This window comes from Chelon labrosus (assembly GCF_963514085.1).
Source record: "Chelon labrosus genome assembly, chromosome: 18".
Classification (NCBI taxonomy): Eukaryota; Metazoa; Chordata; class Actinopteri; order Mugiliformes; family Mugilidae; genus Chelon; species Chelon labrosus.
The window spans coordinates 20,533,661-20,551,519 of record NC_140351.1 but is presented as its reverse complement, the minus strand read 5'-3'; the positions used below and the strand labels follow the sequence as shown (position 1 = coordinate 20,551,519).

At 42.4% G+C, this 17,859-nt stretch overlaps 1 protein-coding gene across 2 annotated transcripts in view; it reads right to left on the bottom strand.

Annotated features, from left to right (window-relative positions):
* The window catches only part of stau2 (staufen double-stranded RNA binding protein 2), a 91,349-nt gene that overhangs the window by 67,252 nt on the left and 6,238 nt on the right, over positions 1 to 17,859 (bottom strand). For both annotated transcript variants that reach the window (XM_084566477.1, XM_084566478.1), the window contains exon 6: positions 1,669 to 1,828. In XM_084566477.1, coding sequence (XP_084422603.1) covers positions 1,669 to 1,828 — 160 coding nt within the window. The remainder of the gene's footprint in view (positions 1 to 1,668; positions 1,829 to 17,859) is intronic.

Below are 17,859 nucleotides of genomic sequence, written 5' to 3'. Positions count from 1 at the left end.
GCCAACTACAAATATTATGTAGTTACAATTTTATGTAATTGGAATAGTTTTTCAAGTTTAGATATATAAACCTAAGATGCACAAAGTGGAGTCTTTTACTCCAACTGTTGGGACTGAGCAATTTCAATTTATAATTCGCCTTTGGCTAAGCCCCGCCCCCCTTAGTTACTGTTGCTACGTCCGACATTCTCTTCTGGGCTGTGGTTTTCTGGTTATCTATAAGGCTCTGGTATCAACATGGCTTATGCTGTGACAGCTCTTCCTGCTGAACTTTTGTCAAACTTTTTTAAAACAGCAAAGAAAGTGTCCGATCGAAGTAAGCAAAAGGGGCTGCAATATGCGTTCGAAGGCTATATTCAGGACATACAAGTGAAACGCAACGAACAACAAGGCATCCAAATAGAGGCAAAAGCATGCCGGTCACAGTCAAAAAGTGAACCACCGCATATCCTATTAATCGAGACGGAGGCTGGGACTGACAATATCAAGGAGCAACACTGTTCATGCAAAGCTGGGTACGTCTCTATTCACTTCTATAATCGTTATTACGAAGCAAACGGACTAACGTTACGCACGTATAACGTTGTATTTCTTCAGCGTGTGCTAGCGTATCAACAGCTATGCAACTTAAGCTGTAACGGTGATGTTTTGGTTAGCTCCACAGGGTTTTGCGCGCACATCATTGGGCTTATCCATACCCTGGATATATACCGACAGTATAGCATTCCGAGACCGAAAATATGAGACGCCTGCGTTAAAGTCAATGGAGCGCTGTGGAAAAAGTGTCGGACCCCTGTGGGAGCTCTCTTGGCTGTGATTGGTCAATCTACATTCTAGGGTGTGGCTTAGCCAAAGGTGAATTGCAACCCACTTTCTATATAAGCCACAGGGAATTTAAAAACATGATGCAAGTCAAGACACTTTACCACAGCAGACAGGAGCGGCTACTTTCAGAATCAGGATAAAGGGTTCAAAGGGTGGTGCACCGAACATGGAAATCCCTGTCCCACAAAAAGGGTGATATTACATATTTTCTTATTGTCGAATGCTATTAAACGAACAAAATGAACAACAACTTGATCCTATTAACAAGTACTGTCACTGTAGTTTAATTCTAGCTCACAGATGTCCACTGTTGCTATATGTGAAACACATAAATGATGCACAGTATTGCATTTGTCCTTTGAATGACTGAGTAATGTTTGCTAAAAGCTACGGTGTCCAGATGCTTTAAGAACGGATGTCTTTTCACACGAAATGTTAACACATTTGTGACACATCGAAATTAGCTTGAAGGGTTGGGATCCAGGGAGGGGTTCACAAAGGCATTACTGGATTCGTCAACAATAGCACAAAAACTGAGAAACCCACAATGTTTCTTGTCGGCAGGCCTAAGAACAGTTAGGACTGTTACAGCTGTCTGCATAGTGTTCAGTAAACTTCATCAATGTATTCAGCACTTTACCATCTGAGGAGTATCAGTATGCCTGTCAGTTTTGAAAGTAAGGAATAAACAACTTTCAAAAGCAAGTCTAAAAGGGCTGTTACGTTTTTTTATAGTAACGGTGTAATCAAGATATCCCTGGGAATTCAACCAGTGCAAGTTAAACGACTTCTGGTATGCAGTGCCATTGTTAGCCTCTCAGTTGTTTTTGTGTGCGTGTTTACCTGCGGTGGCCGTTCAGGGATAGGTTCGTTGCGCAGGGCTTGCAGGGCCTTCATGGCAGCGTTGTGTCTGGCAGCCTGGCGGGTGCGACCCTCGCCAATGAACTCATGACTCCCCACAGACAGCTGCACATAGAAGATCTTAGGAACAGGATAATGGTACCTAGAATAAATGAAACAGCAGAAGAGAGAAAGGAGATGATTTTTGAACACAAACTAAAAGTGATATAAAAAACCAAGGGGAAGGAAGAGGCTCTAACATTATGAGCCAAGTTATCAATTCACACCATTTACACCGTTCCGAAATTAAATGCCCACCACTTCATCAGGGTCAATTACTGCACAATAGCCAGTTGGCCAACCACTTGAGTAATGACTTGCTATTGAATCTCAGCTCAGGGATGCAAAACAAAGCACTGGGACATATATCCTCTCCTCTTTCTTCTTGCCCCGAACATAGATTAAACTCTCTTTCTTTGGGTCCTGACAGAGCGGGACTGAGCTGTCACTGAGCAGATTTAGAGGTCTGCGTGTGCGATACCCCCCTCCTGGGTCAGTAGGAGAAGGGCTGAGAATGTCTGCTGGACCGAGAACAAGGAAAGAGAAATAGTGGGAAAACTAATAAGTGAGGAGAAAAAGTTTTTAATATCCGTCTCCCTGTCCGCTTTGCCCTCTGCCAATATACACTTATATTCACAAGGACGTACAGCCACCATATGTGGTCGACGCAAATGGATAGCAGCAGCTGAGATTTATGGGAATGGGACTTGACTAGGGTCTGGTTCCCAAACTTCAATATTTGGCCCAGATCGTTTAAGGAGAGTGAAAACATATAGTAAGTGAATAAGCTGGAGTTTATTTCACAGCTTGGACACTTTACAGATATACAGCTATTTATTTTCTCTGCGTATATTTCCATACCTTACAATCCTACTTAGAACTGCAGCCGAGCCAATACTTGACAGAGTGTGTGTGGGAATTTGGGGATCCCAGATAGTTTGAAACTGTGGAACAGGAAAACCTTGTGAGGGCTAAACAGTGGCTCATTAAGCCCAAAAGAAGCTACTGCACACACAGACACACACATACACACACACACACATATATATGCGTGCGTGTGTGTGTGTGTGTGTGTGTGTGTGTGTGTGTGTCTAAGCTTCTGACAGTTTGAAACTGAACAGTCGAAACCGTTAGGACGCCACTTGGAGACAGCACGTCCAGCAAAAATATTCTTATCAACAAAAGGGGGGCCATGCAGAAAAACTTTGGGAACCACCGGTAAAGCATGTCAGCATTTGCTAATTAGAGACAAACCCAAAGAAAACAAATATATAATATATCAAAGTAATTAAAATGTCTGGCAACCCATTCAATGGGTAGTGGAGCAATACTTGGATCTTTTAAGTCCCTAGGTTTTATCTTAGATCCAGTATCTAAAGCAAAGGTCCAATATCAATGCCTCCAATATCTGTGAAGAAAGTTCACTAAAAAACAAACAGGATAACCACATAATTAGAGAAAAAGTGTGGGATTCACCAAATGATGTCGTCGCTTTATTGCGAAGCTCCCCGGGGACGAGTTCCTGCAGAAGTGGCAGCAACGTTAACAAAGGTTGTAGTGATTTGAGTTTCCTGACTTTGTGTTTCACCTCTTAATAAAGTGGTGGACACTATGAATGAATGAATGGTGGCAGGTGTAAAGCCTGATGTCAGCCTAGGTGAGTCCGAATGATATCACAATTGATGGAAACTTTGGCAAACGAAATGTAATTGGGGTGCGGTCCATCAGAAGATTGTTGGAATTTCTGTATTCTTAGTACAGTACTACAGACTGGAGAAACCGTCTAGGATTTGGTCGTTTCATTGGGGATATTCATCGAAACTCGTTCAAATTTCTTTCTATTTGTCAATACTTGTACCTATTTGTGTCCAATTAAATCCGTTGTACACACAACACAGTCCAAGTTCTTCTTGTGGCTATGCTGTCAACTGGTAGTGCTAACAATGGCTAACATGGCTAGTGGCCAAACCCCACTGTTTTGTATTTAGATTTTTTCCGACTTGTACTGGAACATGGTCAACCCAGGCCTGACTTATTCCCAGCTCTGACTTCCAACTTCTGAACTAAAAGGAACTCAGCAGACCCAATGATAAACTGGAAATGACCGTGACGTTTTCATCAAGATAAATGTTTTTAGTTGTTTTTTTTTAATGAAATACCAAAAATACCACTTCCTCACTAACAGTAACTATTACCAAACAACTCTTTATCGCACATCTGTCATTCTTTCTGAACATCCCCTCCTTTCTTCCCACTCATCCTCATGTCTTTCCTCAATGTTGAGCTCAGTAATCCTAACAATGAGTCAGCGTATTACTCCCAGAATATCAGCAGGTCTTCCTACAGCCCACAGCCCTCCTCTCATCCGTCTGCTCTCAAATCCTGGCCATGGGAGCCTTCACTGGGCGGGGGCCTGCCTGGCCCTCGCACGTCAAGTGTGGCCCCAGGGTCTCAGAGGACATGCCAAGTGCAACATGGGCTTCAGCCAACAGCGCTGAGCTGAGATGGGAGCAGCTGGGACTGGAGCGCTGAGTACAGGTGCAGAGCGTAAGAGAGAGAGAGAGGGATAAGAAAGAAAGAGGAGGGAGACTGAAGGAGAGAGGAAAAAGGCAAGGAAAGAAAAAGAGAGAGAGAAAGAGAGACGTGGAGGGAGGCCTGTGGGAGACCCGACTGCACAACGTGGGAAAGTAGTGGCTTACACACAAGCAAGCCAAGAATACAGGCGAGTGCACATACACACATTAAAATCACGCAGACCAAAAAAAAACACACACAGGAAAATCACATTAGCGCTCTGTGGCCAGCACAAAAGTCTGCACATGTGAGCTCGTACTGTCTGTTCTGTGTTATCAATTATTATTTTTGTTATCATTACTACTGCAGAGAGGGAACTGGACCAAGACACCTGTAGGGAGGGTGTGGAGACTGCTCAGAGGGAAAAATAACATTAAAAAAAACACCACCGTGGCTGTGTGATGACGCAAGTGTGTGTGTGTGTATCTGACATGGCTAAAGGAATGCTGCAACTCAATCAAATGATAACTCATCAACAATTAGCAGTGAGTAATGTATTTGACTTTGAAGGCAGAACCTCTCCTGCTCCGCTCTTTAATGTGGGTCTTGTTAGTGAAGGTCGGCATTACATCTTAATCATTCAAAGACGTGAACAGACACAGAGATGGTCACATTCAAAGATGTGATTTAAGCCCACACACATACAGCCCTACTGGGAAGTGAGAGATTTGGTTTTGCAGTTATTACTATAAATGACAAGGTGACATTTCAGCTGGAAACTATTTTTTTTTTTCCCCCCAGATGTCGGGGTAAAAAGAAATAAAGCATGTTTCTAAACTGAACAGCTTCCATCACAATCACTACCATGACATGTTTAATATTTTGCATATTCACATAGCAGAAAAAGTTACGCGTGTTACACTATAATCTCAGGTATATCAATATTCACACACAGAAAAGCTACATATTCTTGAACGTTTGTCTTTGTTCTGGAGGTGCAACAGATAAATTACAGACTAATATCTAAAACATTTTTTCAATGGCACGTGTTCCACCCACGCTACCTTCGCAATCTAACAGTCGATTGCGATCAACGTATTGGGCACCCCTGATGTAAGGTATCCAGGACTGTTAATATGAGCAGCAGGTCATGCTGTACGTCAAGCTGCCCACAAACTGCACACTAAAAACATTATTTATTATAACCCTGAGCAAAAGGGGTCAAATTAAGTATTGGTAGGATCAATTGTGCAGGCTGGACAGCTCAAAGAAAGCCTGATTTAGTAGAGGATGTAAACAGAGGTAAAACAAAAGGGAACATTTCGCCAACATGCGTCATCCATGCCGAAGCGGCTGAAATTGGAGCACAGCAGTATAATTTAATGTAAAAGGCTTGTTGTATGAATGGGCTCTTACATTTAAAGCAGAGACACCAATATTTCCTCGTATATTTTTACATAAATTTCCCGGACGCTCCATGACGGCCTTGAACCGGTGCGGTGGCAACAGACTATGAATTAGTCATGAGAATGTGCCGTCATTTTGGTTGGTCTGTGTCGTTAGATTCTCTTGATTCCGTTGCTAAGACACACGGCTTTTTTTCCTTTTAAATAAAAAATTAATTAAATAAACATTTAGCACAACAAAACTGTAGCACAATAAGAAACAAGCTTTCACCAATGAGACTTGCATGTATCGGAAAACCTTCCAAATAAATCTTCATATGGAAGACCCAAAATCATTTGATAAAATCACACAAATCATTAGCTATACCCAGTCCCTGTAGTAGATATACTGAGGGGTTTATTGTCCCACATTTTGACGTGACATGTTTTAAGTATGGACGATTAAGATGCTAGTTTTGTGACAAGCAAAAAAAGATCACCACGTCTTTTTTGACAACCACCTACTTTCTTTGAGGACATCCTAAAATTGCACATTTAATGCAACATTAAATAAATAAGATAAACTCCCTGAATACTTTATCAGGAATACCTGTACACCTGCTTATTTATGAAATTATCCAATGAGGCAATCAGCGGCAGCCAACACTCAAATCTGGCAGACGCAGGTCAAGAGGTTCAGTTAATGTTCAAGCATCAGAATGGGGAAAAATGTGATCTCTGTGACCTTCACCATGGGATCAGTGAGGCTAGTTTTCGTACTTCTGATACTATTGATCTCCTGGGAACTGGGAACAGTTTGCTCAGAATGGTGTGGAAACAAAAATAATACCAGCGAGGAGCAGTTCTACAGACCGAAACAGAGGAGAATGGTTCAAGCTCATAGACAGGACTCTGAGACAAGCGCTTTTTTACAACTGTGGTGAAATCCAAAACCCAGTGAGCCTTCTGAGAGATGGGCTAAAACAGCAAAAGAGCACATTGGGTTCCACAACTGTCAGCTAAGGACAAAAGGATTAGGCTGCACTTGGCACATGCTCACCACAAGTAGACCACTGAAGACTTAAAAATGTGGTTTGGTGGGCTGAATTGTGATTTCCAATCAGGCTGCAGATTTAAGGATCAGAATTTGTTGGCAACACTTGACAAACCGCACTGTGTCAGTGGTACATACTGGTGGTGGCATTGGTGGTGGTGGTGGCGTCAAGGTGCAGCCAAATTCGGGCCCCGTAACACCACAAATTCATGGTTCACTATCATCCGACTATTGTTGTTGGCTATGTGCATCCATTGTTACAACAAAATTCAATTTTCTAATGAATACTTCCAGCATGATAATACACCCTGTCACAAATGTTTTCTCACACCGTTTTCATGAACACAGAAATGGGTTCAGTGGCCTTCAGTGATCCCCAGTCGCCAGATCCACATCCACATCCAACAGGACACAAATATGCAGCTGAGTAACTGAGAACCATTCTATATTCTACCCTTGAAGGCCGTTCTTTTATATAAGGATTCTGCTGAGGCTAAAACGCAACGAGCATAAAGAAAAGCGGACAAATCATACGCATACAAATGACAGCAACGAGGGAGTGGACTGGCCAACTTGTCTCCTAGCATCACAGAGCTTAATCCACCAAGAAATCTATTGGCCGCACATGCGAACATAAATAGCTGTATGTACTAAACCACCGTTACACTCAAAAAGGCTCGTAAAAGGGGATGTGACTGCAAAGGGTGACAGAGATCTGGGAAACAAAAAAATGCAAAAACTTGGACGGGCTCAGTCCTCCACCAGCTGCACTTTCTTCCAATCTGCTGCCAGACCTTTACTTGTTTTCTCTCCCTCCCAACTTCCATACTTCATTCCCCGTGTCCATCACTGATTGCGATCCTTCCCTTCAGCCTCACGCAATTGCTCATGTAGAAAATACATAATGGTGTGAGAAAAGAGCCCACGTAGTCAAGTAAACACAGCGCTCAAAACACCAACTGTCATGGCATAAACTGTGTGTGTGTGTGTGTATGGGGGGGGGGGGGGGGGGGGGGGGGGGGGTGTATTTTCAACGTTCCTTGGACCCAGTCTGAGGTTACAAACCACTAATCCCTTGGGAAAAGGAGATCCAATGTAATGTCTGAGTAGTGGTTGCAAGAAAAGTTATTACTTTGGCCCTAATTGCTCATTAAGTCTGATTTTGCAGCAAACACAAAAAGTTTTGGTTGTTTCAACCCACATATGTTGATGTTAAATGTCTTTACTGTTTATCAAAATTATGTGTTTGAAACTTTATTGTGATTTCAATTAGTATTTGCAGATATGTCTAAATGTACACTAAAGTTCGATGGTTAGTACAGCACCACACCAGACACAGCATGACAGTTACAACACATGCACGAGGTACGACATAACATGATGAGAAACTTGGAGCTCCTCTCTCCTTGTCCTTTGACAATGGCTTTTTTTTATTTGGCACTGTCAAATGTTTTTAGCTAGATACATGCAAACTATTACTGTTTTAGACCTCACTGTGATTCAGACTGTTTTAGGTTTTAGGAGTATGACACATTCCTCCCTGTCTCCTTATGTGAAATGACACATCAAAGGCCTGCACGTTGACAAAAAAAATGTGAACAACACGTGCACCGATAAAAAACTGAACTGTATTTGGTTATGGGGTTTGAAAACGTAGCTTAAAGCTAGTGTTAGCCTTCAGATTACTGTGGTTTCTGACTGCTTACAGAAGAGACAGAAAGCATAAAGACGTGTCTGAAAGCGCAAACACAGACTCAAAGCGATCATGAGAAACCGTTGGTGTGTGTGAAATGTGTAGCGGTCTCGGAGAAGCCACAATCAGCGTTATTCACCATCAGATGTCCCCTACGGCAACTGTAACACAGAGAGACACTCATTCGCTGCAAAGGCTAATTTAAATGGTTCATTTGTTGTCAAACCATCAGTGTTAGAGAATACAAATATGAATCTTGTGGTGTAAAAATGGACTCTGCTGCCAACGCCTGTCAAACCTTTGGAGTGTAAAGTCAAGTAATGATTTAAATTATCACCCAATAGCTTTCTTAAGCTTAGGACACAATACAAGACTTTTTTGCCAGATTTTACCCACGATTCCAAATTGGGGGAAAACTTCACCAATCTGCACCAGTTGGAGACAGTCAGCATGGGTAGTTGGCACAAAAATGTGTTAGTGTGTGAGGGAAACAGACCCGACCTGACCTCAGTCGCGGTCAATCAAACAACAATTTTGTTGTTTTTTTAGCTGAATCTGGACGTAATCGGGTAGTGTTATTGATTACCGACCCAACTGCAAACACGTATTCCCTGCAGCCAGTGAAACAGAGAGGGTGGGACGCAGGAAATAGCGCCAGAAGACGACGGGAAGTGTCGGAAAATCAAAACAACGATGGCAAGAGTGGCGACAAAAGCGAACCTGGACCACGGAAATGGAGGAGAGATTAAGCGAGCTGTGGCAGGAGCACAAGCGCCTATTCAGTGTTGGTTTAATTAAAAAGCACAACTGTCGCTCTCGCAAGAGTTTGCTGCGTTCAGATAGCTTTAGTTGGTTTGACAAATCATGTCGTCTGTGATCCCTCATCAGGCGCAGAAGTTAAGCATGTGATCCTCAGTGTTTCAGTTGTCAGGCAAAAATCTTCCAAAGCCTGTCTGATAGTGTGTACTCCTAGGCTTTTCACAATCTGTAAAGACTGTGAAAATTGTGTAGCGTGTCCCCAGCTTTAGTTTAACATAAACAGACTTTGGGGTCTCCAGGCTTTCATTAAAGTTCACTATGTGAGCTATCTTAACTCCCTCGTCGTCTGCTAGTGCAACGTACTGCCGTGTCTGTGCGCTGCAGACAGCTGGTGTTCTCATACGAACAACTCATATCGCTGCTGCTTTTACAGACAACACGTATTAATTAAGAATAAACGAACAGACACAGTGCATAAAACAAAGGTTTCATAACTTATTTTAATTAAATTGTCCAAGCTGACAGCGTACATTGTTTTTACCGTTTGTTGTGGTTTTAATTTCCTACAAGAGATTAAAGCCCTCTTTGTGCAAGCTCTGTAATCAAGTGTGCTGTCCCGGTGCCCTCCTTCCATGCCTGGCTCATGACAAGTCACAACCCTGTGCAGGTCTCCTGACCGCTTTCCTGTCGAGCTTTACTGCTGAGTCACAGCGACGCATCAAACCCCAGACATGACAGGGTTACAGTGCTGTAACTGACAGGTAGCATGCAACCAGAAGAAATACTAATAGGCTCGCTTAAAACCCCAAGGCTTGATTTCATTATGCTAGTAATAAAAGCAACCACTGGAAAATAGTCTATTCTTTAATTATTTGACTCAAAACAGGCATTGCATGAACAACTGCAACTTCTAAAGCACAGAAAAAGATCGGTGAGTAATAAAGGGCTTGCCAATGTGTGCGAAACAATTACAACGTGTGCATTTATGCGCCACAGCGAAAAACAAAACAAAAAAAACTTCTTAACCCTTGTGCCCTTTTAGTGCCAAACTGTTAAGACTTGGCTGACTGGGAGGAATGGCTGGCTGAGGATCAGTCTAAAATCAGAACCCCCTGTCCTCATTAAGAATACTAAACTGTGACCTGCTGTTTTATGTTCATTGTCATTACGAGGGAAAAACTAATTGCTATGTTAAAAAAAAAAAGTCTCCTGTGCCATTATTGGAAAAAGAAATATTGTGAATTTCTTATGGTCATATTGTTTGTGTAAGTTATTATCCATGCAAATGATTTTCCTCAGTCTGTTCATGCTAACCTTACCAATACAGCAATATCAGCGTATAAAAGTTAGCAACTAGTTAGTAACTTAGCAGCAAGATTATTTATTGAGAAAAAACATTTCCTGGCACATTCTTAGTTCACTCCTCTTTGATTCTTTCAGGTTACAACTGTGCTGTACACATTAGAAACTACCACGCCGCCTTGTCCTTAAAAATGTACATTTTCTGAGCAGAGGTGTGGTTTTGCTGATGCTGAGAAAGGAACAAACCACCAATTACTGTACATGATGTAAAACACAGACTGGTTGCTCTGATTTCCTCTCAACTGGTAGGACCACCAAAGAAGGAGCATCACTTCACGGAACAAACTTTGTTTTGACTTTCTTCGCTGCGAAGAAAATTAGAATGATGCAAGACGGCGGGTCCTAACAGAGGAAGACGCATGATCCAGCAGCAGCAGCGTGTCTACTGCTGGTTTGATTCACACCAAAGTAAACGGAACATATATTTGTAATTATTTCTCTATTCCTTGTCACATCTTCCAGTGACGCATGCAACCACGGCGGATTGATTGGGTGTTATGTGGACCGAGTTCAGAATGTGGTTAAAACTTGAGGAACATGTTTCCCAGAAGGGGGAAGCTGTCCTCTCATTACTGAAACTGAGGTTAGAACATAGATTAGCACAAACATATTAGTTTACTTCGGGATTATACAGTGGGCTGGAGATGACGCTACATACTCAAAAGACAAAATGTGACTATTCTATATACAAGAGCCTTTACTGTAATTGCCTAGCGATGCATTTTATCTATATGTTTGCTGAAGTGGAAATGCATAAATGATCATTCCAGTAGTCTAAATGAGATCCCAAACCACTACAGGGGCTGTCAAGGAGGTACATCACAGAGGAAGGTCAAAGGGATTACGGACACGGACCATAAATCTAATGAAATTGCCGCAGTTCTGCAAAGTTAATGGACAAAAACACTGGAAAGTAGGCCAGCGGTGTGTCCCGACGACTTGATGTGCACCAAACCGTGATGATCCGCGCCAACAATGGGTGCACATGTTGCGATGCGTGTCATGCGGCGCTGGCGTCCGCCGCCCTGAAGAAAGAGGGCAACCCAAAGAGATCCTCGGCAAACGCTTTCTCTTGACAGCCACTTACAGCTGAGCACCGATACTGTACAGCTACCCAGGAGGCAGGACCAACAGCTTTGAAAGCCGCGGCAAAAGAAGTGTCTCATTTCCTGGTGAGGTTCAAGGGAAGCGGTGGGTTTTTGTGAAGGGATACAGAAACACCTGGTCCTCAGATTTACGAAAAGTGCTCCTAGTGAATGTGACCTGATTTAAATTCCACACATTAAGACAAAAGAGGAGAGGATGACACACGGGGAAAGACAAACACGAAACTCCACTCAGAGGAGAGGAGATGAAAGGAGAGACCAGACTTCTGTGTCACAGAGTCTGTTGAGCACAAATCATTCCAAGCATTTGTTTATGTTGGACCTGTTTTTCACTCCTCCACCCCCTTCAATAAAACACTTCTTTATGGGTTTACACCCATTAGTACAATTAGGACATATTATCCTTTGTTCTGTCATGGTAATTTATCAACTATAAGAACATCTGAATTAGGAATCTACACACTGACGTATTCATTTGACAAAAACAAAAAAATTAATGCAATAAGAAGTTATTCTTGGGAAGTCTCTACCTTGTAGGCTTTGGCAGCTGCAACGATGGGATGGATAAGAAAAACCATATCTGTGGAATGCACCAACGGACAAAAGAGTACACAGTGTGCCGATTAGACCGTTAAGAGAATACAAACGGCAACAGGCCGGTGCGCTATAAAAAAATAACAAAAATAAACCGGAGGCCTGGGAGAAAGTGAGCGAGATGGAGAGGAGAGACCAAAAAAAAAAAAAAAAAAAAAAGAGGGCTGAGTGAGCGAAGAAAGCCTCGGAGGATATATGATAGCTTCACATAGGAAGAGATGAGAGGAAATGTTGAATATAGAAAAGCGCTAGTGGGCAGAGTCGCCTTTTCAGCAGGCCGGGCTGGCCCAATTAGAGATGTGGATGACAAGGTACACCTGCGTGTCTGTGTGCGCTCTTTGTGTCTGCGCCGCCGTCTTCGCCGTTTGATGTTATACCGAGTTCCTGAAGGCATGAGAAGGGTGTTCGTTTTTCAAGGAGAAGTCTCCTTCCATCGTGTCTTTATATTTCTTACGCCAAGCGTGCGCGCCCGCACACACACCTCATCAAGGCGCATGCGTGGATGTCATTGATTTTACAGCGACGCTGTCATATAGCTACAAGGCAAGTTGAGAACGCAGCTGTAACGCAATTAACCCCTTATGTGCCACAATCAACTGTCACTGGCTCAATGGATTTAGGTATCTAATGCTAGTGATCACATCTGCTCCAAATAAAATAATAAGCCTGAAGCATTTGATATTTAATCCTTAATCATTTCATCATTATTGCCATTTTTCGTTTACACATACCACAAATGAAAGGAGGTTTATCCCAGTTTTCACACAGACTTCATGTTGTCATGAATCCAATGTAAAGCTCTCAGTGGTGAGAACAGCTTGTAAGAGATTTCAGGCGATACGACGGTCAAAATATCAGAGATACGACACAATTGAGCCGCTAAATAAACACCAATCCCACAGAGAAAGTGGAAAAAACAACAGAGTGGGACATGAAAACATTACGTCTTCATTATAAAGACTTGTTATTTTTATATTAACCAGAACTAAATGCTAGATCTTTAACAGTTACTGATTGTTTTAAGGCTCTAGGGGGGCAAAATAATAAACAAAAGGATTATCTTATATTATAAAACTGACATGGCTTATCTCCGAGCAAGTTACCCATTTAATAATCCAATACACATTGAACGACATCAGCATTCGCGTCTCTGACCACGTAGCGAATGCAATCTGCTCTCCTCTTTGTCTGCTACACACTCCGCTGCGTTCGCTTTAGTCACTTTATCTGCCTTTTTGGGGCAGGCAGGTAGCGTGCAGCGGGTTCGTCAGAGCTTTTCCACTGAAAACAGCTCCCCTGCTGCAACTGGAAACAGGGTCGATAAGAGCAGTGACACAGAAACAAAGCTGAAAAGTTGAAGTCTTTACCAATGAGCTGGAAGCTGCTAAAATGCTTCATGTGGGTTCGTCATTACGAAAACCGTATGCATAACGGGAAGGTGTAAAAAAACTAATTACACTCCTATTGGGATAAAGCTCTAGACTGGCCAATGCAAGATATTGCAGGTACTGAATTCACTGCAGGTGACCCATTCTCCCTCTGTTTCCTACAGAGAAAGCAGCAACGGCCAGCTCCATATCTGAACATCATCTCAGGAGGAAATGTCACAAAGCAAAGCACCCCCAGTCATTCAGCCCACTGTTCTTCCAGCTGACATTACTGTCATAACCAAATGAGGGCTGGGAGGAGGTGGGCGGCTAAAGACTGCTCAGTTTTTCTCCAACAGGGGAAAGTCCTATCCAAATTCCAGCTCTGACAGAATGCAGGATGCAGGCGCCCCCGCCCCCCTGAGATTAGAGCAGCAGGAGGAAAGCTGGGAGCGTCGTGGATAAACTGGAGGAGCTCAGTATGACTCATTGGAATCAGGTGTTCCAATGATAACACAGGAGTTAGGGATTGTCCATGAAAACGGGTTGATGTAACCAGATTTTTAGATAACTCAAATACTTTCCAAACTGTTTTCGTTAATCATTTGGGCTGAATTTCCACAAACGCTTCACGGCAGCCGAGTAACTGACTGAACAAGGTGATCATTGTTCAGCGAGAATGAACAATGGGGCGGTAACGGAGAAAAAAAAATCGCTGATTTAAACATGGACTTGGATGGTAAAGAATTATGCACGGGTCCTTGGCCATAAATAAGATTCATTAAGACGCTGATAAATGCACATTTCATATTATCGCTGTATTTTCTCATCAGGGCACTTTCTGAATGAATCAATACTGGTCTTGGTGGTGATTAGAGCGCTGATGGATCAGAGCCAGGCTGCCCTTTTAATGGTTAGATTTTCCATCAACATGACTCTGGATCACTCTTATTCATCATAATAGGTAAGGACATGGGCATGTGAAAACCTTCGCTTCCCTGCAGCATCATTAAGGTGACCGATTGTGGATATGGCCTGTCACTCCGCCACGGAGTCAGTCATCTGATTAAGAGAATTCATATTCAGAAGGTCTCGCTTTCATTAATCCAGGTCTGAAAGAAAGAGACCTCGTGAAAACATAAGTGACCTTGGGATGAGCTACGTCTTTTCTTATGTCACGTCGGTTCGAGGCGCACGCGTCCTCCGACCCCCTCTCCCTCACAAAAGAGGCAAAACTAAACAGACCGTGGGGAACGGATCCTGCCCGTCTCTTAGAAACTCATCAGTGTGACATATGACATTGACAGACAGATGCTGGAAAACAGATTTTCTCCTCTACCCCAAAGACATTTATCTTTCACCCCATGTTTGTTCCTGCATGGATCAAATAGTAGAAGATGTGTGCCAGATGCTGACTACATATCAGTTACCCAACGGGGCAACTCAGTCTCTGACTTCTTCTGGCTACTTAATCGCACACATTTAGAATCAGAATACACCACTATAGGACCTTAAGGAGCTGAAGTTTACATCAAAACCAAACATACGCTTCTGTGTTACACTTTAGTGTCTTAAAAATTACAGCTTCGCATTCCAATCTTTCAGATGACAAGGCAAGCATCCACATAAATAAAATCTTACATAAATTGCCAACTTACAGGTTACAAAATGGGTGCTAAGTCACCTTTGGAAAGCAGCGGTGTAGGACTTTTAAAATGAGGAAACACTGCCATCTGGAGGGGATCACAACGCGTCCTGAACGACTCAAAGCTTGTCCAGGAAACCCAGATGAACACCGTCTTCATCAAAGTTGCCAAGTTGCAGATAAAGTGTGCTTTCAAGAGCTGTGTAACTCAACTTTTGCCAAGTTGTAAGCCTCTGTATTTGAAATAATATCGCTAACAACATGATAGAATACAGTGATACAATATTATTTACATTCAGCTGACGTTTCAGTAGAATTATAAGGGTTGATAAACCTGCGGGATAACATTCATATACAAAACCTACAATTTATTCTCTGTACATGAACTTAGTTTACGTTTTTCTGCATTCCTTTGTTGATCATCCACTCAAGCCTGAAAATGACATCCTTCTTTTCCCTAACTGAGAGGTTACCTGGTTTTGGGTGGCACTCAGCCCAACAAATCCACAGGCCTACATAACATTCCTTCTCTGAGGGAGAGGGGATCATTAATTGCACCTCGGTGGCACTTTTATGGACTTTCGGAAATGGCTGGATGGCTCCGGCAAAGGAAAAAAAAAACTAAAGCTGACAGAGACTGAGTGCAGAGGGAACCCATGAGGGCACCACATTCATCCGTTTAGAAAACATATGGAGTGGAGAGCCATGTCTGACACGCATCTGAGCCAGTGGGATCAAAGAAACAATGCTGTTTGAGGTCATCCGAAATATATCAAGACCAAGTCCACTCTAAGCTGGATGAATCTCAAAGATTATCCAGTCCTACGAGAATAAAGTAATTGGCTGCAAACTAAGCCTCCATTTCTCAATTCCCCAAAAGAGAAGCTTTTCCAAAGTGGAGAAATTCATAAACAATAATCTCTCTCTTTTTTTTTTTTTTACGTGGAGGGGGAAAACAAAACTGTTACAAAACAACAGACAAACACATCCAATTGTCATGTGTTGTGCAGCGGTTATTAAAAAGGAAGCTTTAAAGAATCTGTATTTCTAGCTTGTCAAGAGTTTTGTTGTATTCCACTGAAGATGTACTTTTAAGTCCTTTCTCAGTTTTTGGCCTTTCAATCTAAAGTGAGCCTTTGTTTAGACTGCACACCAACATGGCTCAGGCCTTCCCTTTTTTGCTGATACATGACTTAGATCTGTGTTTTTATATATTTAAAAATCACATGGAATCTGAACTTTTGATTCTGATTTAGGCCATTTAAATATGTGGTTCTAAATCAGATAAAGGTTCAAATGTCTGGACAGTTATACTAATATTCATTCGTAGGTTCTGAATCACATTTAAAAGCTACAAAGACTTGGGTTCTGGACTTTCTTCCATGAAGACAGCAGCCAGTCCAGATTAACAACAGCCACAGTCATCCTGACCACTGGAGCCCCCCAGGGATGCGTGCTCAGCCCACTGCTGTTCACCCTGCTGACCACCACTGTGCTAGAAGGTCCAGCTCCAACCACATTATCATTATGTTTGCTGATGACGTAACTGTAGTTGGCCTCATCAGTGACAACAATGACACACAGCACAGAGAGGAGGTGCAACACCTGGAGAGGGGGTGCAGGTCAAACAACGTCTCTCTAAATGTAGGGAAAACAATGTTTGTTATCAACTTCATCAATCCCCCGCTGACCATCGTTACCTCTGTAGTGGAGAGGGTCAACAACAACAAGTTCCACATCACAGAGGACCTCTATTGGACTGAAAAAACCACAGCGCTCAGCAAGAGTGCTCAGCAACGCCTCTACTTCCCGAGGGCGCTCAGGAGAGCAAGCAGTTGTATCTACCAATAACAGTATTCATTCATTTACTGTATCCCGTGTACTTGTAAACATCAATAAGAGTGTGCAGTTGTATATATCTAAATAGAAGGTTCTGCATATCTTCTGTTTAGAAAATCATTTTGTATTCTGTGTCGTAACATGTAGAGTAGTAGATAGAGCAGTGCAGCAGTTGTTGCAGTTGTAGTAAGTTGTTAAGGTGTGTCTTAGCAGTGTATACGTAGCACAGTGGGACTAAGATAAACTGTATTTCACACCTCTTAATGTTTTTATTAACGTATTGTAGAAGTAAAAATAAACATGACTTGAATCTTGAGTGAGGTAGTCAGTGGAGGAACAGGAAGCTGTCAAACCATGCAAGAACACGGCTGCAGTCATCAAAAGTTAAGAGTCTTACAGGCAATGTCAATGGTAAGGTTCTGACCTTGTGGTCTGGTTTTGAGGTTTGACTGTGGTGATAAACCCTGCTGTGTAGCTGGTGACATCCGGGTGGTATCAAATACAACTTTGCAGTGGAATCTGACATTGGTAACATTTAAAAAAAAAAAAAATAATAATAATGTGAACAGCCAAAAAAATAAACAAATCTGACGTTGATCAATAAATCTAAAGTCACCGAGTGTTGCAGTGTGAATTTAGCCGGATTACCAGGGCTCATACTTCACCATAGCTTGAAATGGCACAGGTCATTGCACATGTTAAGTCAATTGTTATATCGAGCTTTGTACTGACAGAATTCAAAATTCGAGACAGGGGCTGTCCCAAACACAATAATCCTGTGTCATGACATAGCTGAAAAACAGAAACAGTTGACGC